This window comes from Theobroma cacao, chromosome 1, assembly GCF_000208745.1.
Source record: "Theobroma cacao cultivar B97-61/B2 chromosome 1, Criollo_cocoa_genome_V2, whole genome shotgun sequence".
NCBI lineage: Eukaryota > Viridiplantae > Streptophyta > Magnoliopsida > Malvales > Malvaceae > Theobroma > Theobroma cacao.
Window position 1 is genome coordinate 8,471,037 of NC_030850.1, and position 23,125 is coordinate 8,494,161.

Below are 23,125 nucleotides of genomic sequence, written 5' to 3' on the forward strand. Positions count from 1 at the left end.
CTTAATAGCATCGACATCTAATTTTGCCATTAAAGGAGATGACGTCAGCATTGACGTGACACAAATATGATAACGTGACATGCCATATGACATCATCATAATGACGTGACAATACCACGTGGCACTAAATGATGATATGGCAGTACTGATGTGGCACTAGCATGCTGACATGTTAATGCCACGTGATAGATCAAAAAAATTTTCAAAAAACATTCGTGCCACGTCATAGGAACTAAATTGAAGAAACCTATATAATACATGAACTAAATTGAACAAAAATGAGATGTTGAATGATTAAATTAAAAAAAATTATATAAAAAAAATAAATATTTAAGTAGATGATCGATATACTTATTACTAAGCTAAATATTCAAGTGTAAAAGATTTATGGTGTTAAAAATATATAAAAATATTTTCCTAATTATTTGATTATAGAATATATACATTAATTTATCTTCTTTGCAAAAATTAAGTTTGAATTCTCCTTCTATAAAAAATTTTTGAAAAAATTTTATACCTAAAGTCGAATTTAGATGAATAACTTACATTATATTAAAATAAAATAATATAAGAAGACGAAATAAATTTTTCTCCTATTTATTATAGTATAAAATTTTAAAATTTATTTGACTTAGTTTTTAATTTGAACTGAACTTAAATTAGCAAAATAGGTTGATTTAGTTTTTTCTTTTAAAAAATGAAAAAGAGAGATATGGAGTTAGTGATGATTATAAAAATAATTTATTGTTTTGATTTACTTACTTTGAGCATGACAAACCTCTTATTACATCCATAGAACTTGAGCTACTCTACCCTTTCAATTTTTATTTATTTTTTATGTTTTTATTTTGTTTAATATTTCAAGTTATATTTTTTAGGTTGAAATTTCCTATATTAAATATTGTATTTATGGTTGATAGAGTTAATTATAATTGAAATATTTGTACTATTTTATTTTGTATTTATAAATTTCTTGTAGGTCCAAATTAATAATTTAAATTTAAATTTAGTAGAATTTGATTGTGGTATTTAAACTTAAATAAAATCGTTTTATAAGAAACTTTGAGTAAATTTAAATAAAAAGTAAATTAAGTAAGAGTTGAATAATTCTCAAGGAATCGGTATTTGTAATTGTGAAAGTTGTAACTAAATCAACATATTTTACGAATTTGAGATTAGCTCAAGTTAAAAACTAAGTCAAATAAATTTTAAAGTTTCATACTATTATAAATAGAAAAAAAAATTATTTAGTCTTTTTATATTATTTTACTTCAATATAATATAAGTTATCAATCTAAATTTGACTTTATGTATGAAATATTTTTTTTGAAATTTTTTTTATCTGTTATGTGACATGACATGTCAGCATAATGCCATATCATTATTCGATGCTACATGGCATGCCACGCCATCATATTGGTGCTACTTCATCAAAATGTGTCAAGTCAACGCTAACATCATCCTTTTAATGATAAAATTAGATGTAGTTAAGAAAAAAAATTAAATTGAAATAATTTTTAAAATTAAAAAATTAAAATTTTATGATTTTGAAGGATTAAATTGAATAAAATATCTTAGTATAGAGACTTTACGGCTATTTTGATCAATTTTTATTTTAAGAGTTTATTATAAATGGAGTAGCAGATTAGCAGTAGTATTATAATATATTTGTTCTTTTGCTTTTTCACTTTTTCTGTGGATTCCCAGCTGAGCAAACTCCAGAAAAACTTTACTCTTGTGTGAAATACTACAAGAAAGAGATTCCGAGAGAAGAGAGAATGGGGAAGAAGATGCTGAATTTCGAAGAACAGTGTCAGATAGTGAACATGTTGAAATCGTCGTCCGAACAAAAGTCAATCGAAGAGACAGTCACTGAATTCTTCAACAATTCCAAGCTCCGCCATTTCAATGTCTGCTATTCTCTCGCCCTTTTATTGCAGGTCATTTCGCTTCTCCTCTTTCTCTTTCTAATATCCCTTTCTCTTAGCTTCTCTCTCTAGGGTTTTAGGGTTTTGCGGATTTGAAATTTCTCTCATATCTCATCTGCTTACTACTTTTAGGGTTTATTTCCGAGTTATATTCTAGCTGTTCAGGGGCTGTGAACTTATTACTTGCCATTTAGAATGAAAATGCTAGCGAATTACTGAGAAGTTTGTTTGCTTAGTTGTGCTGGCTGCCGTGGCTTTTGGTGGAATTCGGTAACATTGTGTTAGAATATGGTACTAGAGAATCTGAACTTGAAATTTGGGTCAATGACAGGGGAATAGGATTTATATCGGATAGAAATGCTCACTGCGTCTGCTAATCTTCATAATTAGTTTAGATCTATGGTTCTATGTGGTTGAGTTTGTTTTGTTTATTTGGCAGAAGAAAGTTTGTTTCTGATATCAATGTGTCATGCTGGTCTAACGAGTTAAATTATGGTTATCATTCACTCATTTTTCTTTTTCTTCCTGAGATTTATTGGCATCAGCATTCTTTTAATTTGTCAATTAGCCTAAAACTCTAAGGCTTTGCTTTGTAGGAGTGATTGCAAAGAGAAAGACAGGGATTTAGGAAGGATAGTTCTCTTTCCTGTACCGTGCTTGGTAGGAAATATGGATTAGTGGTGACAGAATAAAATTGTTTTAATCCATTGCATGGTAGCATTTGAAAAGTGGTTTTTCTTTTTAAAAAATAGGTGGACTATACTGTAAATCTACAATACTTAATTCACATAGCGCTTATTTTTTTCCTCAAGTCTTCCTACTTGGGAAGATTATTTTTGTTAATATGGACAAAAAAGGCAATCACTTATATCAAATTTGAGTAAAACTAGTTTTTTTTCCTCTTTCCAATTTCCACCCACCTTCCTCCATCTCGCGCTTCTCTCATATAAAAAAAATCCTAAATAATATAAGAAGTACTAACTGCTAGGTTTTTATTTGGTTTGTTTGGTTTAATAGGAGGTATAATAGGGGAAGAGATTAGAGAATGAATTTAAAGTTGGAATTTTATTCTTGAATGTGAGGAAAAATAACCTAAAATGCAAGGGACTCTATTTTAGTTAGGTTATTTTTCTCCAGATCTCTTCACTTTTGAAGATACTTAATTGGGTTTGCAGCAAAATTGTGAGTGATAATTCTTTACTTTGTATTCAGCTTTTGTACTTCTATTGTTTAAGGTTCAAGCTTAACAATGGACTTTATGTCAGTTTACTGTTAGAATGTATTATATATGATATCACTATAGTCATTTGACTGTTATAGAATTTTTGGGCATCTCAAATGCTGATTTGGATTTGATTGTTGGTTAACAAGAACATTGAGAAGTGCTTCAGTTATGTGCTATAAGTTTTTGAGTTTTATTTTACCAGTAGAACATGTTCTATAAGCTTAAATCTTGTCAGGTATTATAGGTTTAGCTAAGGCAAGTTCTAGCCATTAAAACCACCTTGGAACCCTCCAGGCAAGGTGCAGGCCTTTGGCACCTACTGTCACCTCTTTGAAAAGGCGAAGGCACATAGTGCCCTCCTGTTTTATTGAACTTTTTTTTTTTTTTTGTGAGCTACTTCTCAATTGAAAATAATGAAAATACTAGTGTCTTTTTCTTTAAGGATACAGATTGAGGTAATATTATCCATGTGTAACTTCCTGTGTGATGTAATAGCTCCCTGTTTAGCATTTAGATCTTACACAGTTCAGTGCTGCCCACTAGATTAAATTTGAAACTTTTAATCAAGTTTTTTAATAGTTCTTCAGAAAGTGAGGATGTCATGCTAACATGTTTGGGTTGATTGACTAACCGGATCTTGTATAATTCCAGGATAAAATAATGCTCAGTTCAACTGAACGATTGGTTGCATGTGCTATTCTTCATCGAAGCTATTCGTCTCAAAAGTCTGCTGCAAACCCATTTATATCTTTTCTTGTAAATGTAAGCCAAGTTTATTATCCTTGTTATGTTTTGTTTTAGCAAGTTCAGCAAATTTTTATCTCTTTATATATTATCATATTCAGGCATAACCATGTATTGAGAGAGCTCTATTGTGCCTACTTTATTTGTTGCTTATTTAGGGTAACAAAAGCCATATATTTCTCTGGGTATGTTCAGGAAAACATGCTAGGCTATTAGGGGCAAGCCTGTCGTTGCAAAATTTTCCATCTTATTTTGCTTTGTTTGAAGACTTGAAATTTCTTGTGCCTTTGAATGCAACTATTCTATCATATTTAGCGTATCGTAGTTAGTCAAAGAGGTTTTACTTCTTTGTGATTGTGGAACAATAGACAACTTTTTTTAAAGAAACTGAACTTGCATCACTTGTATTATTGTTGCCCATATCATGTTTTTTTTTCCCTTTTAAAGAGAATCCTATTTTATTATTTTTATACCTTTCTTTTGTGTGTCTTTTATTTCTTCTGGATTTTACAGGCTGCATGTGATGATGGAGCTGAGAAATATGAGAGGGCATTTGTTCTCCATTTGCTAAGCAACTCCAATAAAGAGGTTTGATTCATTCTCTCTCTCTCTCCATTTGCAAGAAGTTGGGGGATTATTAAATTAGTTGCATTGTCTTGGACTCATGTTCATGTGTAAGAAATGTTGATCACCAAAACAGTAGGGCATGGGGGATTTGGATATTTTTCTATTTTAGGAATCTGCTTGCAGAAACCTACATTTCTTCAACTGTTAAATGCATAAAATGGAAGAATGAAATTGAGAAAAAAGGAATATTACTTTGGACTTCTCTGTCCTAGCAATTTTTCTGTATTTTGACAGATTGCAGGACATGGGTGTGCCAAACATGTAAAAATTTTGGTTTTTGAAAATGCACAAATTTGTAAAAGTGTGTTTTTGTGTATATGGAATTTGGATGGCTAGTTGTTGATTTTTGCAGGAGTTTATCATGTAAGAGTTGGTCCCTGTCCTTTTGCTGTTGGTTTAGATAAATGCTTTCTGATATGTATAGCTGATTAAGGTGTTGAATTTTTCATGCAGTTTCTTAAACAGTCTGCTTCAGATTATATCAACAATTTTGATCCTTCATCTCAAGTAAGTCAGTCATGTAAATACAACTTTGTTTTGTGGGTTTTTTTTAATGAAAAGAATCAATGTTCAGCTCTTCTTGTGTTAGGTTTTGATTCTTCTGCCAAGTTGGTGCAAATTTTGTCTATGTAATTGTGTTTTTAGTGAAAGAACCCATGTTTCTTGTTGAGGGGAGTAACTTGAATGACATTTGTTGAAAAACAATTTTCCATCTTTCCCCTCTCCCCCTTCCCTTTTTCTATTAACCCTTTCCCTCTAAGATCTATAGTGTTCTGTTCATCTGATAGATTTTATCTGTTTGATATTAGACTTTCCCACAACAAGAGCAGTTACAGCAACAATATTTTGAGAAAGTCCATCCAGAACCATATTCTTGCTTATTAAAAAATACTGCAGTGAAAAATGTGTTGGCAGATCCTGATTTGCCCTGTGGTTGTGATGCAAATTCAGCAGAGTATGTTTCTAGAGATGTTTATTGCATTTGTTATTTTGTATTCCTTATATAATGCTCCATTTAATATTGTTTCATGCTCTATTTTTTCTCTTTTTTTTTGAAAAATAGTAATTCACATTTTTCTCATTAGCTTGGATTTGCTGCAACCTGGAGCCAAACCTAAACTTGGATCTGGGGACAGAGATGAAGCCCTAAGTGGATTGATAGCGAATTTGTCATTGGAGGGGTTAGCTCCTCATTGGATCAGGCCTGTTCCACCTAGGTTCCCAGTGGATGAGAAGGAGGTAAAACATTTTCTCAGGGGCTGTTATTTAATTGGTTAGTGGAGTTCACCTGTTTTACCTGTCAACCATTTTTCAGCTTGTGTGGCTCAACCCTGATAACAATCATGAGCTTCAATGGGATCAAGGGATGTGTGCTGATACTAGCAGAGGAGCAGCTGTGAGAGACTTAATCGCAAAAGCTTTGAAGGGACCACTTGCACCTAACCAACAAGAGGTTTAATACCCTTTAATATCATATTTGTACATCTAGTAAGCATATCTTATGCTTTTATTTATGTAAAAGTTGCATGGCATCATTGTTTTGGTCTTAGATTTGACAGACCTGCTCTTGTTTGCATCGAGTGATTAGTCCATTGAGACTGCTTCTAATAAATATCACTGAATTTAAACGTTCATGATACTTGGGTGGTATAACAAAACCTGCGTTCTAAAACAGCTTAAGTTGTGTGTTAAGTAAATATTCAGACTTTAATTGGTGAACCTTAACAACTTTAATATCATGGACTTCTCTCATAGCATAGAGGCAATTGAATGGTTGGCCAACCAGGCTTATTCAAGAAGCCAACCAGGCTGGAACACCTGAGTAAATTATTCTTCATCAAGTTTACATTTCTATTATCAGGTTAACTGGTTTGGTGGTGGGACTGATGCTGGTGTGATCAACTTTTTTATAAGAACAAAAGCCCCCAATTAGGATCTAACTGTCAGGAAGATGTTCATTGTAGAATCTAACATTTGATTCTGTCCAATTAAAGCCTTCATCTTACGAACTTGGTTTCATTCTGGTGGCTTAGTGGCAGAGTAGTTTGCATCTGTACGCATGCACCTTTTACTGGCTAATTGTGGCACTATGTGGCTAAAATGTACCTATTGCATTTATGTGCCATGAGTCTTCCAGTAGTAAAATTTAAAATTTAACAGAAGTCAAACTAATTACCCAAACAATAAACTTGACTTGACCTAATTTTTACTAAAAGAAAAGCATTTGGGTTATTTGCCTTCCTTTCCTTCTCTGTCCACTGACAGAGACCATTTTGCTCACTCCCTTGCTTCTTGAGTGCTGCCATTTGCAGCTGATTATTTTGCCCGTGTCTTTTTTTATTTTTATTTTTTATTTTCCCCCTTTTTTCTCCCTTTGTTCATTCTTCTGGCTTGCAACCTTTCTATCCATTTGCGCACAACTGGCTCATGCACTTCCATGGTCATTCTAAGTTCTTTTTTCCCTGTTTGGGCTCTTCTTTTTCTCTTTTTGTGTGTATTTATATGTGTCGGTTGCCCCTCCGGCACAAAATTAGGGTAACATGTTCAAGGTGGTTTATACAAGTAAAGAGGAGACCTAAAAATGCTCTTCTGAAAGGATGTGATTTAATGGAGGATACCTATTTCAGGAGGGGGAAATCAAGACCAAAGAGGACAGGTGGAAACTATATTAAAGAAAAGTTCTCATATTTACTGAACTTATTGTGGATATGGTTCTAAATAGTTATATGGTCCCAAGTGGCATGATATATCCATGTAATGGGAAAAGGCTTGGTTAGATTCTAATCTCTTTTGATTGCACCTGTATGTGGTTGATTGGTAGTTATAAAAAATGGACTGTTATTATATTAACTGTTGGTGGAAATTAAAAACTCCACAAGCAGGTTTATATGTTTGTCACAAATCCATTGATCTATGAAAGGGAAGTCTACATCAAATTATTAAGTTAACGGATATAGTTAAATGGACATGTGTTGATCAAATTAAATTTGTTTGTGGAGTATTTAAACTCTTCCAGCAGTGTTTAGGGTATTAATCCTTTAAAAATTTGGTTTGAACGTCACTGGTTCATGGGTGTTAATTTTTTTATTACTTCTTAACAGGGGTTGGGTGTGGGTTGGGAGGGTTGTATAGGGCTTCTTTTTTTTTAAAAAAAAATTTTGCTAGAAAGTTACTTTGCTGCCTATGACATGAATTAGCAGTACTTGGCTAGGGTGAAACTTGGCACTGTTACTGTTCTATAGTGTTGCAATGAGGCTAGAGCTTTCACTGTTTTTGCATATCCAAATCTCTCTCTGTTTTCTTCTCCTCCTCGTCCTTCTCCAAATGGCTGATTTTAGTTGCTATCATATGGTGATGAGATATGGTTAAGATTTTGCTGCTCTAAATGTTAAGCTTGATTTTGTTTGGCAAATTATATAACATGAGGAAGTAAGGAACTAAAACCAGAAATTATGAATAGGTGATCAGAAATATGGCTTGATCAATCACATGAACTTATAGTGTGCCTTTTATGGTCGCAAATGGTTATCATTGGTGGCATTGGAGACACAAGGACAGAAAAGTTGAGAGAAGTGAGAGAGGATGACTGAATGTGAATTGTCAAATGTTTTAAGATAATTTTCAAATTAAATAATCATATTTATATGATTGATTGGACTAATTGTGTGCTGTAATAATTGATTAACTATTTTACCACATTAGCAGAACCTCTAATATCTTCACTACTCATGTGACTTGATGGCACGTGTATGAATGTGCTCTATTTCATGACTGATCTGCCTTTACTGAACCAAATTGACAAGGTAATCTTTAATTGAATCACCTTAAATTTTGTATGCTACATTGAACATTTAGGTACTAATCTTGGTTTTAGCCCTTCTGTTACAATGATGTAAAGCAACACATTCAAAGAATTAGCCGGTAAAGGGGATTGAGTCAATGACAATCTGTATGATCACTCCAGTTTGAGTTTGATAGTTGGATCTGCCACTTTAAGATGTCTGTCTTAAGTAATAATGTAGTACCAAGTAATCTCACCTGTTTAAGTGAGATGCATTATGTCTCAGTTTCTATGTGTTATCATGAAGAAATCCTTACATGTCCTGTCCGAGAAAGAATCCCTTTGTTGGTAAATTACCTAAAGAAACAGTTAAGCTTTTCTTATTTAAATCTATTTGACACCAGATGGCTCTATTCAAGATGGGGAAGTATTCTGATTTACATTCGTTGGAAGAGGTATACATGTTTTGATACATTAAAACTGTTCTAGCAATATCTGGCTTTATATGAAGTGTTAACGAGTAGGTTTTGTTTGAATATTGTGCTTGGTGTATTTGAGTAACTTTGGATAAGTTGGTCTAAAAGGTAAACCAAATAAAAAATTGAGTTTGTGTCTTTGGATCTAGATTCCACTAAAGTATATGTTAAAATATGCTTACTGTAAAGCGGCAGCTTGTTTAACATAGTTCATCTTATTTATAGAAAAAAGCACAAGTTGCTTATTAAATGCTATTATGAATACATTTTGCTAATGATTTAACCTCGACTTGCTTTTACTATTTGTCACACTGATGATTCTGTGGTGGAAACAAGACTGAACTTGTCTTTTCTGTTCAGCAAGTCCTGGTGGAGCTAGCTAATGACCCCAAGCTTGTATATCACTGTGGATTGACTCCAAGGAAGCTACCTGTATGTTATTTGAAAATTCTACAGTTTGGCGTGTAACATATAGAATATAGTACTGCTGCCTTGACATTTAACCCCCATAATTTCAGGAATTGGTGGAAAACAATCCGCTTATTGCTGTAGAGGTTCTGACCAAGTTGATAAATTCTCCTGAAATTTCTGAGTATGCATTTGCTGAATCAGTGAAATTTCTGTTTAATACATTGCAATCAACATTCTCTTTCTAACATCTGAAGTTTCTTTTTCTGTGTACATACACATGGAATTGTGTATCCAGCTATTTTACAGTTCTTGTTAACATGGACATGAGTCTACACTCCATGGAAGTTGTGAACAGGCTCACAACTGCGGTTGAACTTCCAAAGGAATTTGTACGTATGTACATAACTAATTGTATATCATCCTGCGAGAACATCAAGGTACTTCCCATATATTAATATATGTATGGATGTATGGATGTATATATTATGTGTCTGTGTGTTGTATATTTTGTTTTTGTTTTTTCTTTTAACCAACTGGTTTGGTTATTGTAATATGTGGGACATGCTTTGTAATTGAAGATGAAAAAAATTCATCTAGGACCTGTCTCCTGCACTTGTGTGGGGTTCTGGAATTAATTCTAATGGGTTGGTGATATCACATGGTTGGTAGAGAAAGGATGACAATGTAGGTATTTGACAGGGTGAAGAATGTGGCCTTAAGAAAGACTATAGAGACATTATTAAGAGGAAGGCAAGACTATTATGGAAAAGATTACTAAATATTAGCAGTCATTTCTCAGGCCATTTAAAGTTCCTTGAGAAATCCTCATTAATTGATGGAAAAGTCCCTTAAACCTTTCCAAGATATTCTATGTAGACATCTGACAGTGTTGTTTGCCTTTACATGTAGAAGGGATTAGGGAAGAGGGCAGTACTAACAGCTTCTCTATCTGTTATATAAATGTTGTTTTTAACTTATAACAAGGGCAAATTTCAAAAATTACTTTTTGAGTTTTATTCTCTTAACTAAATATTCCATTCTTCTAATTTCAGCAATCAAATAGCCAGAATTTTAAGAAATACATCACAACCAAATCTATTTGTGGGTCACCTGCTAGAAAGGTTATGAAATCGGCTTTGTCAACTGTCATATTGATGCCATGTCTCCATTAACATTAAGCTTGTTGTGCTTATAATTTGACGACATGTTTGATTGTCCTGTTTTCTTCTCTTTTCTAAATTTTTTCTTTTTTCCCCCATTTTCTTATTGTTGTTTTTCTTATCTACCTCACCATAAAAATTCAAAGTGTTTCTTCCAAGTTTTTACCTTATTTTTCATTTGAGTCATGATTTCTTTTCACTTGATCGAGACCCATTTAGTTTAGCTACTGGTTGATTTCTTTGATTCTTCAGGTCTACTAAGAAACTTCCTTTCTCTATTTGAAGGTTTGATTTTTTTTTTTGCTCAATATTTGAAGGTTTGATCTAATTTTAGTATCTCCTTGTATGGAATGATATGATTTTTTATGAGTACTGGATGTTTTCTTAGCGCGCTCTTGTTGGTATGTATTTTTTTTTTCATTTTGAAGTGTGTGCTATAATGATGTATGTGTTTGTGAGTCACCTGTTACAATCATTTTAAATTTCAGGATAAGTACATGCAGAACAGGCTTGTGCGACTTGTATGTGTTTTCTTACAGAGTTTAATCAGAAACAGAATAATTGATGGTGAGTATGGTATTTCTCTTGTAGGCAAAGATGTTGTAGTATTTGTCATTTAATGTACAACATGAACATATACGCAGACATGATTAGATGCTTATTATTAGGTTATTCCATTTGGCAACTAAATTAAAGACGAGAGTTGGCCATAAGAAATAAATAAATATGGGAGAAATGCTCTAATGTTGTCTGATAATGACAATATAAGGGTTTTTTGTGTGTGCGTGTGTGTGTCTGTCTGTCTCTCTGCTCGTGTGCGCCTGTGTGTGTGCGTGTGTTTGTGATGCTGGCCTTTTATGTTGCTCTATTGGGTATGTTGCAAAATTATAGCTCTGCCTGTGAAGGTTTTGAACTCTTCCCCTGGTATGTAAAATAATAATCCATTAATTTGAATACCAATAGTGATGTTACTTCATGGTTATTTCTTTCCTTCCAAGTTCTGGAGTGGCCTTGTAGTAGTTCTAGGAGTGTGTTTGCTATTTGACTGGCTGTTATCGTGGAAGTGATTGCATAGTGGTACATGGTTATGAAGAATTTCTTAACGAGTTACCATTCACCACCGACAAATATTTGATCTGTCTAGTTATCATCTTTAGATATTAATCTATGATTTTATATTAATAACATACATTGCATGTAATCAGTGTCTGGTTATTTCTTCGTTTCTTTTCTTAATGCTCTGTTATTGGGATATCTATGTCATATGCATGATTTACTTGTTGCTGAAAGTTGAGCATGTTTGGATTTGATGTTTTGGTATTTGCAGTTAAGGATCTCTTTATTGAAGTTCAAGCCTTCTGCATCGAGTTTTCAAGGATTAGAGAAGCAGCCGGTTTGTTTAGGCTTTTGAAAACCTTAGAATAAATGATCCCTTTTGTAAACTCGATTTTCTACAGTGTAGATAGTATCGTTGTCCTTTGGGGTCTGATTACTGCTCCTTTAGCTTTTCAAGGGCCACAAATTTTACGTACCAGTTGCACTTTGGTCGTTATAAACAGAATAAGGTGGTACTATTCTAGCATCTATAAGCATATGTGTCCATGCTCTAATAAAATCAACTTAAAATGATGAGAAAACTCACTCTTCTTGGAAAATGTTCTCGTGTATACCTATTTTTTGTAATGGGTCAATCTTGAAATTACAATAAAAAAAATGAACTAATTAGCTAAAACTATAACTAAGGGGATACGATATGCAACTGGACATTGCATTTCATGTCTAATCAGGATGCCTTGGGATGAATAATAGAAGCATAAAGTAGGAAAAGGTTGATCTAAGGGTTACAGACGCACATTCTGTTAGGCAAGTGATGTTGATCGGAAATTCACTGTACCTTCTACTTTAGCAAGCCTTCGATATTCCTTGTTAACTTGATTTGATGTATTAATCTTTTATAAAATCTATACATTATTAATAAATCAAATGCTGCCATTTTGTTATAAATAAATTCAAAAATTGAGAAATAAGTATTCATAATTTTAAAAATATTTATTTTTATGAATTTTAAATTTTTACTCTTTGTATTTATGAAATGACACTGATTAATTGACGATATATATAAATACTATACATTTATAATATATTAAATATAAATTCATGAAACGCACTCAAATTCATAAAATAAACTCTATTTGCTTGATTCAATTTATAAGGGCTTTGGTACATTGAAATGAATCTAACGCAAATTTAAAAGATAATCTCCAACCATAAATAGACAAAACAAATAAAGAGGGAAATCTATAATACGCCAAAGGGTATTAAATAAAAAAAATATAGTTAAAAGACAGCCGCACGATAAATTCATTTCAAGTCACTCAATAGATTATCTCAAGAAAAGAAATGATGAATGCAAGCTTGACCTTTTTTTTTTCCTTGAAAATTTATGGTAAGAAAAAATTAATCAGTAACCACAGTTGGAAGACCAGATATTAAAGTAAGGGATGAATGCTACAAGTTGTCATTGTACTGTTTGCTTAATGTTGAATTTTGTTTTTATACTTCAATTATGGTTGATTTGTGAACAAAAATTAATGATAAAAGAGTAATTTATGAAATATATTGATTATGCAAATTAAATAAGTTTTAAAGAAGAGTAGGAAGAATGCCTGCATCTCAGTGCCTTGAGCTTGTCACCCTCGCTATATAGCTTAGATATCAAGGCTAAGCACAGCCAAAGGGGGCACTCTCGATTAAGTGTTGGTCCAGCTCAACATATTCAGTCACTTGGTCCGTCCTACATAGATTGGCTCAACATATTGATTAGCCACTGTCGGGTGGTGTCCGGTCAATTTTTATTTATTTATTTTCTTCATTTACATATAAAAAATATAAATGATTTTCTCTTTTTGGTCGTGGACAAATCGTCAAGCTTATAGGCATAGCCATTCTCCCCTACTCTTTTTTCTCCTTCATTCACAATTTTTGCTTTTACAAAATTATTTAAACTATAAATGAATGGATTATTTTTTGAAATATTATTTCATAGTTTATTTTGGTCTAGGAATCAATTAGAATAAGAGAATAAAGATAGAGTTTAACACAATTGAAATATAATAACAAAATTTAACATTTATTATTGTATAATGATAAATTTGATATATGTCCAATAAATTAATGGTCTTATACAACGTCGCAATGAATAATAAAGTTAAAGAAAAACTATACTTTAACATGTGATAACAAATGAAAGCAAAAAATATAGTTTAAACCCTTTATCAATGGAGATAGCTGGGGCAACCATAATAAATCGAAATGAAAGTAAATATATTTTTATCACAACTTTTGTCATTGTTAAACATTGACATTAAGAAAACCAAATTGAATCTCTTTTTCACCTCTTTAATTTCCTTTTACCTTTGAACTATCTCTCCAAAGAAAAATAAATTAATAAATAAAAATATACATTGAAAATTGTAGGCCTCAAGTTTCAAAGTACTGGATGGGTTCATGTATCCTACAAGAATAATTCTCTTTAAGGGGGGGGTAAATTTAGAGAAAAGTCACCTACCAAAGCCAAGACCAAAAGCTTTTTTGGCAAGATTTGAGTAGTAATTCTAATCTTTCAAATCAGAAGTTTTTTATATTGAAAGGAAAATGAAAAAATAAAGAAAAAAGCAATTAATAATAATATTATGAAACCAAAAGCTGCCTGGATTCCTCTTGCCTTTGGTGGGCACAGTTTGATTATTTAAATGTAAATGAAGCATTATTTAGAACTTAAGAATCAATAATTTATTACAATTTTTTGTACGGTTAGGGATATTAATGTCCCATCATTATGGAATATATGGATAGAAATAAAATATTATCTTCTAGGTTCTAAAAATATTTTCTGCATCTTTAAGTCTTTCATGATATCTAAGTGTCAAATTATTTGTACCCACCCATATATATATCAGCAGGTACGGAGCTGTTTATTTCTAAAACATTTAAACTTGAAATTTAATAAAAATCATTTAAAATTTTATTTTAATTTTATATTATTTAAAAGGTGGATAAAGTTTAGGCATGAATAAACATAATCTAAAACCTGGAGATTTCAAAGTTTTCTTCTTTAAAATTGAGACAAGATCTCATCATCTGAAAGTATTCTTGCAATGATGAAAGACATTTTTATTTTACAGTTATTAATTAATTAACATCAATCTCATTTCTAAATAAGGACCTCAAATTTGAATTTCCTACCTTCCAACAACCCTAATAATTCATCAGACGCAAAGCATAATCATATTATCCATAGAGCTTAGAACTAATGCACTAAGTCTTTAATTCAAAAGTTAAAATTAACTGATAAGGTACTTAGTTTTTTTTTTTAATTGAGAGAGGGAGGATTCCAACTTTACTCTTTAGGTAAAAAGATCATGTATCAACTAATGAGCTAAATACTTGAGTGCATGGATGAAATACTTAATTCAAAACCATACTTTTAATTTTATTTTTTTAATATTTAAAATATCATTTCTCCATACCTCAAGTAGTGAACCTCATCCTAAAAGTATGTTCATAAACATATGAAACGAGGAAGTAAGGTCTTACACATGGGCCATGGATCTATAATGATATTTTGTATTAAACAATCGATGAGGTGTTGTCTTCCAGAGCTTTAACTTATAATTAATTCTTAAGTTCAAGTCTGAGTTTAATCATACTATAATAATACTCCACTCTTTTTAATAATCTCCTTGGAAAGTAAATAACATGACTTAATTTATAGAGAAAATTGTGAGAAATAATTCTTCTCATAAGCTTAATTTAAAAATATTTTTTATTATAATTTTAATTATTTTTAATCAATTTTTGACATGACTTGACAACAATGTCCTTTAAACAATTTCAGACAAATTAAATTTCTCTATCCCGCCATTCAGACAAAACTTTTAAAATTAAATCTCGAATTCTCTCTCTTACTAAATACTTCTATCTCGCCATCTATTTCTCTTGTCATCTCAAAGAGCAGAAATGACATCAAGGTATGTGTTTTAAGTTCTTAGGTTTATTGGTTTATATTCATAGAACCTTAAAGTTGAGAGGTTGAAATTGGTTAGATATATCTATAAATTAGAACATTGTATGGCTTTGGCAACTTAAACCTAATTACGATCAGGCAAATTAATTAGTTATTATGCATTGCATTATTGATTTTTAGGCATTGTATCACTAGTTTTTAGGCATTGTTATATTGGTTTTTAGGTATTGTGTGACGTTGACATTGTGTGACTGGTTTTAGGCATTATGTAACTAAGTTGTAGGCATTGTGTGATTAATTTTTAAGCAATTCCTAAATCACACAATGTCTAAAAACCAGTCATATAATGCTCTACTAACTAGTCATACAATGTCTAAGTCACGCAATGTCTTATCAACCAATCATGCAATACCTAAAAATCAATCACGTAATGCCCTATCAATCAGTTACGCAATACCTAAATATTGGTTATACAATACCTAAAAACCACCAAATTTCATTTAACAAAATCAATAACTGCCAACAACACACTATATTCCATTTAATAACATAATTAACAAATATGCTTACTTGACGAAAAATGCTCAAAATATTTAAAGATTTTTCTTCGTACATCAAAAATACTTCAAAATACTTAAAATGCTCAAAACGCTCAAAGGTTTTTTTTCGTGTATAAAAAATCACTCCAAAATGCTTAAAATGCTCAAAATGTTCAAAAATTTTTCTTCGTGTATCAAAAACTAATCCAAAATGCTTAAAACATTTAAAAGTTTTTCTTTCTGACGAAAAATACTCCGAAGATGAATGATCTGGCGAGGAAGACTCAAAGGATATGAGTTGATTTGAGATGCGGATCCAAACATAAGAGTTAGTTTTATTAAAAGTAATTTTATTTAAAATTAATTTTTATTGATTAAAAATAATTAAAATTATAAAAAAATTATTTTAAAAACATCTTATGTATGTATGAGAGGTATTTTTGAAAAGAATCTTAATTTATAAGTTGTAACCCTACTGAAAAACCTTACCCTAAAGCTCCTTCATAGGAAAGGTTTATAGGAAAGCTCTCCTGCAAAATTATGAATGTGATGGGGTTCCTTGAACCCCAAAAAAAGAAAACATATACGATGCTCTTCATTGCAACTAGGAAAGGACAGTGAGAAGTAGAAAAAGATTAATCCTGCTTTTGGGTGCACAAAACAGAAAGAAAGCAATGGAGATCCTGATTCTTGAACGTGGCAAACAAGTAGACAGCATGTTGTTTCGGTGCATGACTCACTGCATGCCATGTGGAAGTACCTGCCAATCCAATTTGCTATTTTTTACGTTGGAAAAGGGTCTCGGTGCAGCAGATCGATCCCTAGCTCCCCAGCTAGGAAAAGGGCACGTTGCCGTAGCCAAATCCACATCCTTTAATCCATAGCTGACGGCTCATATATTCTTTTTCGTCAAATATTTGTCAGTTTTTATTTAAATTTTTATTTATTCAATTAAATTAAAAGAGGACTATTAGTTTAGTAGTATGTTTATGTTACGCTACGTTAGAGAATTAAGAAACAAGGCACCAATAATGGAAATCCGGAAAGGAGCAGGCAGTGATGGTATACGTGGTTGCTCCGTAGGCGACCACGTTAGATAAGACAGCTCAGTTATGATCAATAATATAAAACCGGTTTGTGATTTTTAGTGACGTTTTAAATATGTTCAAGGGCACAACCAACGAGACAGACAAGATGGTGGGCTTCACCCTTGCCTATATGCTCCAATCGCAGTTTGCAAACATCTACGTTCCTCGATCTTCTGATGCTGGGTTCCTGACACGTGTTACCGTCACGCAATTTCCGTTTCTTTTTTCTTACGCTATTAGGCAAGATATGGTAGACTTTGGCTCTTGTCAAGTGCTTGTTGAACTGAACATGAAGGGTGACGTAAGTGACAAGTTCCGCTTGGGAAGTGCACCCCTTTTTATACGCTTGACTCTTGCATTCCCTTACAAAACTCGATTGAACTGAGAAAAAGCTAATCAAACACCAAAGCCATGAAGCCATTTGCGTTTCTCCGAAGGGCCTCTGCCACTGCGGTTGTGGCTCCTTCGCCTGTCACCACCCCTTTTGGCCAACAACTCCAACCACTGCTTCATTGCTTGCTCTCACAACCAGTTTCCGCTTCTGAATCTGCATTCCTTTGCGCCACTTGGTTTCTTCATGCGCTCCACGCCTCAACCACCACCCAGACCATAGCCTTGGACTCCCTAAAACCCATTGATTTTCGACATTCAGATCGAGCAATCGTGGAAACTTATCTGGAAGATAATGTCACAGTGCTCGACGCATGCAACCAGTTATCAGAAAAGATGCAGGTCATTCAAGAGTATGCAAAGTCGCTAAGGGTAGTCTCCCATTTGCTTCAGGGGCCTACTCCAACCACTTTAGCTCGAGCACTAGGCTTGTTGGAGTCCTCATGGGAGGCCATGGAGAGAAGATTTCGAGAGATACCGGACAATAAGTATAACAGCCGCTCAAGTTCGAGCAAAATGTCAAGGAAGAAGGTCGCTAAACAGCAAGATAATTCAGAATATGGTGAGATTTTGAATGGCTCCATGGCCATGGCCTTGATGGCTTGTGTTGTTCTCGGAACTGCTCTATCATTCAAATCAAAACGTCTACCAACAAATGAGTATTGTTCTCAGTCGTCAATACCGACATCTTGGTCACTTTCTTTGCACGAGTTACACAAGCAACTCAAGGGTCGGAAATTAGCTGGTAACAATTCGTCCATGATGCTATGCGAGTTAAGACAGGCTGTTAAGGTGGCTCAAGATTTACAGCATCATATTAAAATTAGGAATAAAAGTGGGGTGGAGGTTGCTGGTGAGGAACTTAAGAAGCGGTGCAACGGCTTGGAAGAACAAATTACGGCATTAGATGAAGGAGTGAGAGAGTTGTACAAGCGTTTGGTTTCTGTTAGAATGGCCTTACTAGGATTTTTATCCCGAGCCTAAAATTTGCAGCGAAAGCGCACTGATCAAGCTAACTGTTGCAATCTGACACCAATTTTTGAGGCCAAGTACTACAACCAATTTAACTGTAGATTTAATGTAAGATTATCAAGATTTTTTTCATGGGAAATTAATTATAACGATTCTCTTCATGATTTCATGCCATTACTCATTATATATCTTCTTAATTATGCCCCTCTTTTATTTTTATTTCAATATTACTAATCTTAATTTTCCTCCAATGGCTAGAATATTAAGAGTTGTGATTTTATTTTGTTTAAAGGAATTATAGGGTTGCTTATCTCTTTCTTTCTCCAAAATGAGCCCCTAATTAGTAAATGACCTGTCAACAACTCAAATGGAGAGTATATTCTTTTCAATTATTGTATAATTATTGTACTTAGGGGTAAGCAAACGTAAATCGAACCGAACAATCAAATCGAACCAAAATGAGTTCAGCTTTTCAGTTCGGTTAGTTCGGTTTTTTAGATAGTTCGATTATGATAGTTCGGTTATTAAAATTAATTCGATTCGATTTCGATTAGAAAAATTTCTAATCGAAGTTAAGCAAGAGTATTATGGGGATTTTACATGAAAAATAAATCATAAACCTAATATCTTCTTTTTAGTTCCTCTTTAATTATATGAGTATTTATCTTATTTGTTATAATTTTTTATTATCATTTTTAATATTTTTGTAGTATTGATTTATTAAAAAAATACAGCATAAATAAATGTATACAAACAAAAAAAATTTGTCAAGTTTAGTTTTTGGAAATCGAATTGAACCAACCGAATTAGTTCAGTTTCAATTAGTTCGGTTTAATTTTGATTATTTTTAAATATAAGTTCTGTTAGTTCAGTTATTAGATATCTAAAACCGAGTTAATCAAAATAATCGTTTACACACTCTTAATTGTACTACGATAGACTAATCATAATTCTCAATCAGTGGTGGATTTTTAAATAAGTTTTTGTTATGATTGGATAATTACAAATAAAAAGAATTAACGACTTTTAACAAAAGTACAAGTATTCTCCTAACCTCTTCATATCTTGATTACTTGGAAACTAAGTTCCACTAACGTAATTCAGTGTAGAAGGTACGTGTTATATGGTGGGGAACGGAAAGCATATTAATTTCTGGAAGGATCAGTGGATATCAGAGCCCCGCTTCATGTCCAATTTCCTAGAATTTTCGCTTTGGTCATCAACAAAGTGGGTAAGATTAAGGAATTTGGCAGATGGGTGGATAATCAATGGGTGTGGAGTGTTGGCTTGAGAAGAAGAGTCTTTGACTGAGAAGAGCAGCAATGGAAGAGTTCTTGAATCTGTTATCTAGGCAAGTTTTACATGAGCAATTCAAAGATAACCTCATTTGGAGCAGAAACATCAGCGGGAATTATGCCACTAAATCCTTTTGCCACGCAGTCCTAATGCAAAACAACGTTAGTTCTAATGTGTGGAAGGAGTTATGGGAAGGATTGGCTCCCCATAAAGTGGAGTGCTTCTGCTGGCAATTATTGAAAGGGAGGCTGGCGGTACGTCAAGACCTTGCTGTCAGGGGAATCATTAACTAGAACACTGCGTACTGCCTGTTGTGTAGATGATGTATGGAATCTATTAACTAGTTATTTTTCTCATGCTCTGAGACTTGGAAATTGTAGTATTGGTGCTGTGGATTCTGGAATGTTAAATGGGTTATGCATGAAAACCCAATTATTTGTTTCCAATCGTGGTGTGAATTGGGGAGTGGCCTGAAAAACGGGAAGGTGTGGAAAATGGCTTTTCACGCCATTGACTGGTCCATTTGGCTTTCCCCTAGTGAAATGGTGTTCAAAGGTAAGATGTGGAATAGCGAGGAGACTTTCGGGTTAATTAAATTGAGACTTGCATGGTGGGTGAAGGCCAAGTGGCCTCAACTTAACCTTTTTGTTCCAGACTTAATTAGGGATCCTAGATGTGGTGTAAACACCATCAAAGCTGAAAAAGATAAACTGATCCTGATGTGGAAAGAACCACCGCATGGGAGTTTGAAGTGTAACGTTAATGCTACTACTAGGGGATGCCCGGGGAGGCTGGAATGGGGGGCGTCCTCAGGACTGACAAAGGCAGCATGCTGCTTATTTTCTCTAAATCTGTGGGAGTGACGGACTCTAATGCTGCTGAACTGATGGCTCTCTTGGAAGGTTTTCAGATCATTGCAGCTCTGATTGGGCAAGAACAAAACATTAGTTTTGAAAGTGATTCCTATAATGCTGCCACATGGGTGTTAAACTCCCAGCAGGTGCCGTGGAGACTAAGAAGCTTAGTCATGAAGATTGAAAGGCTCAAATCTAAGATAGGGAGTTGGATCGTGAGGAAAGTGCCACGATCTGCAAATACAGTGGCAGATAATCTTGCAAAAACTGGAATAAGAAGGCAAAGTGACTTGATGTGGGTTATAGGGGACGATGTTGTTGTTGATAGTACAGGAGATGAATTAGCTTTTCTCACACGAAGTGTGTGTTGCTAATCTGTCGGTGTTAAGGGAAAGCCACGTTAGCTAATCTCTTTTTTTGTGCTTTGTATATATTCATGAGATCAATACAAAAAGCCTAATTTTCAAAAGAAAAAAGTTCCACTCACGTAACATATAGTTAGTTCTTATTAATTCAAGCACACCTCATCCCGAGAATGTGAGATATATGGGCACAACGATAAACAGCTTTTGGGTATAAAATTCCACACTTTTTTTAGTTCAGTTATGAAATGAAAGCCTTTTGTTTATTTAATTACATAATTAACCCAATTTTCTTAGATAGATACAATAATTCTTATATCTATATATTTTATTTAAAATAGTATTAAAACAAATTGCCAAAGATATTATCTTAGATCACTAATTAGTGAGTTATCCTTTATATTTCCACTAAAATATGATCAATAACTTACCTTAGCCATTTTTCCTTTTTTTTTTAAAAAAAAAAAAACCCACGCGCATAAGAGGTAAATAAATAGTTTAGCTCAAACCAATGAAAAACGAATTTAGCAAATCTAGAAGTGATAATTGGATAGGCCAAGTTGGGTTTGGATTGAAATTGGGTCATTGGTCGAAGAAATTAAATTCAAGTTATTTAGGGTTCTAATCACTTTGAGTTCAGTGTTTAGTTCATTTCGGATTCAAGTTATTAATTTTTAAAATCAAATTAAATTGAATCAAGATGGAGCATTAAGATGAGTCAGATTTTATCAATAGTAATTAAGTTACTCAATGTTACAATATTTTTACCAACTTGTGACATACTTTCAATTTTGATTTTTGTTAAAAAAATCATAAGATCATATAAAAAAATAAAAATAAGTAAATTAAAACTCATTTAGTGCTTTAAAATTATTTTATATAAGATATTACTAATTTGCTTCCAAAAGTCATTAATGATTCTTAACTTTTATTTTTATTTGATTAATTATTATTAGTAACGTACCATAAAATACAATTATGATTTATAAAATCAATAGAATCTAATATCAACTTAAGGTGAAATATAGTAATATTTTCAGGTGTAGAACACCAATCAACTTTATTGTTAATTATTTTTTTAATTTATAAGTTTCTTTTTTTTAATCAATTTTGATTTTTTATTTTATTACTTGGTAAAAATGAAAAATAAAACAGAAATGAAAATGAAATATTTTATGTTCGAAGTATAATTTTAACAATTGATTTTTTTTCTCAAACTAAACAATTGAAATTTAATTGTAATAATAAAGAGATTTTGTTTTTTTATACCTTTCTTAATCATTACAACGATTTTGCAATGAATTAAAGTTAATATAAAAGTTAGAAATATATGATAAGAAAAGAGATTTTATATATTATTATCTTTTTAAGCTATCATAGATTAATATTTTACGTTATAATTATTATTATTTAAAATAAAATATAAATTTAATTTAATTTAATTTTTTAATTAAATTATTAAATATTCTAGATTCCAATTATTTCATGATGGAGTCGAGTCAAAATGGCAAAAAGATGATTTAATTATCTTGTAAATCCAAACAAGTCCAATATGCCTAGAGGCCCATTAACATATAGGTGGGTCTCGAACCCTTATCATCTCATAACCTTAACCTTCCTGTGCAATTTTTCCTCATAAAAAAAGAATAAAAAAAAGTAAAAGCATTATGGTCTTGTTCAATAAAATGCTTGAAAAACTTTTGAATTAATTGTTTAAAAATTTTAAATTTATTTTTATTCTTCTATTTTATTTAATTAAGTCTCTTTATAATTAATAATTAATTAATTATCATTCATCAAAATATTACTTATCATTTTATACTCACATAAGATTGATATAATATTATAATATGTTAACATGGTACATCAGTGTTAAGTGATATAGATGGATAAGTGATATTTTGACTAACAATATTTAGTCAATCTTTAGTACTCCATCGCTAGTCAATTATTTATCTCTCTAATTGTCTCTTTTTGAACTAAAATGCCCCTTTTTTTACATGTTTATGAAAATTTGCCTATATAAGAGAAAAGAAAATTCTGTCTATCTCTCTCAAAATCGACAAGTGAAACTATAAAAAATGTATAAAAAATGTGTAGCATAAAATCATAATTTTGTAAAAAAATTTATATTCAATTATCAAATTAAATATAAGTAACCTGTCCATCTCGGAGGAATGAGCGTGGACAAATACAAATAGTTTTATTTTAACATAATATTTAAAAAAAATTTTGAACTATTTCAG

General features: G+C 32.3%; 2 protein-coding genes across 3 annotated transcripts; both read left to right on the top strand.

The window, feature by feature from the left end:
* LOC18612002 (CCR4-NOT transcription complex subunit 11) lies at nucleotides 1,666–12,007 on the top strand. Of its 2 annotated transcripts, XM_018113990.1 has the most exons (12): nucleotides 1,666–1,940; nucleotides 3,805–3,915; nucleotides 4,411–4,485; nucleotides 4,978–5,031; nucleotides 5,334–5,479; nucleotides 5,610–5,763; nucleotides 5,840–5,977; nucleotides 9,142–9,213; nucleotides 9,300–9,373; nucleotides 9,488–9,629; nucleotides 10,841–10,919; nucleotides 11,680–12,007. In XM_018113990.1, the coding sequence occupies exons 1-12, from the start codon at nucleotides 1,779–1,781 to the stop codon at nucleotides 11,775–11,777; spliced, it is 1,305 nt and encodes a 434-aa protein (XP_017969479.1). In that variant the 5' UTR covers nucleotides 1,666–1,778; the 3' UTR covers nucleotides 11,778–12,007. The 2 variants fall into 2 exon arrangements, with proteins under 2 accessions (XP_017969479.1, XP_017969480.1); XM_018113991.1 differs by lacking the exon at nucleotides 10,841–10,919.
* Nucleotides 19,690–20,891, top strand: LOC18612004. The gene is made up of 3 exons (XM_007048556.2): nucleotides 19,690–19,917; nucleotides 20,044–20,343; nucleotides 20,439–20,891. The coding sequence occupies exons 1-3, from the start codon at nucleotides 19,690–19,692 to the stop codon at nucleotides 20,889–20,891; spliced, it is 981 nt and encodes a 326-aa protein (XP_007048618.2).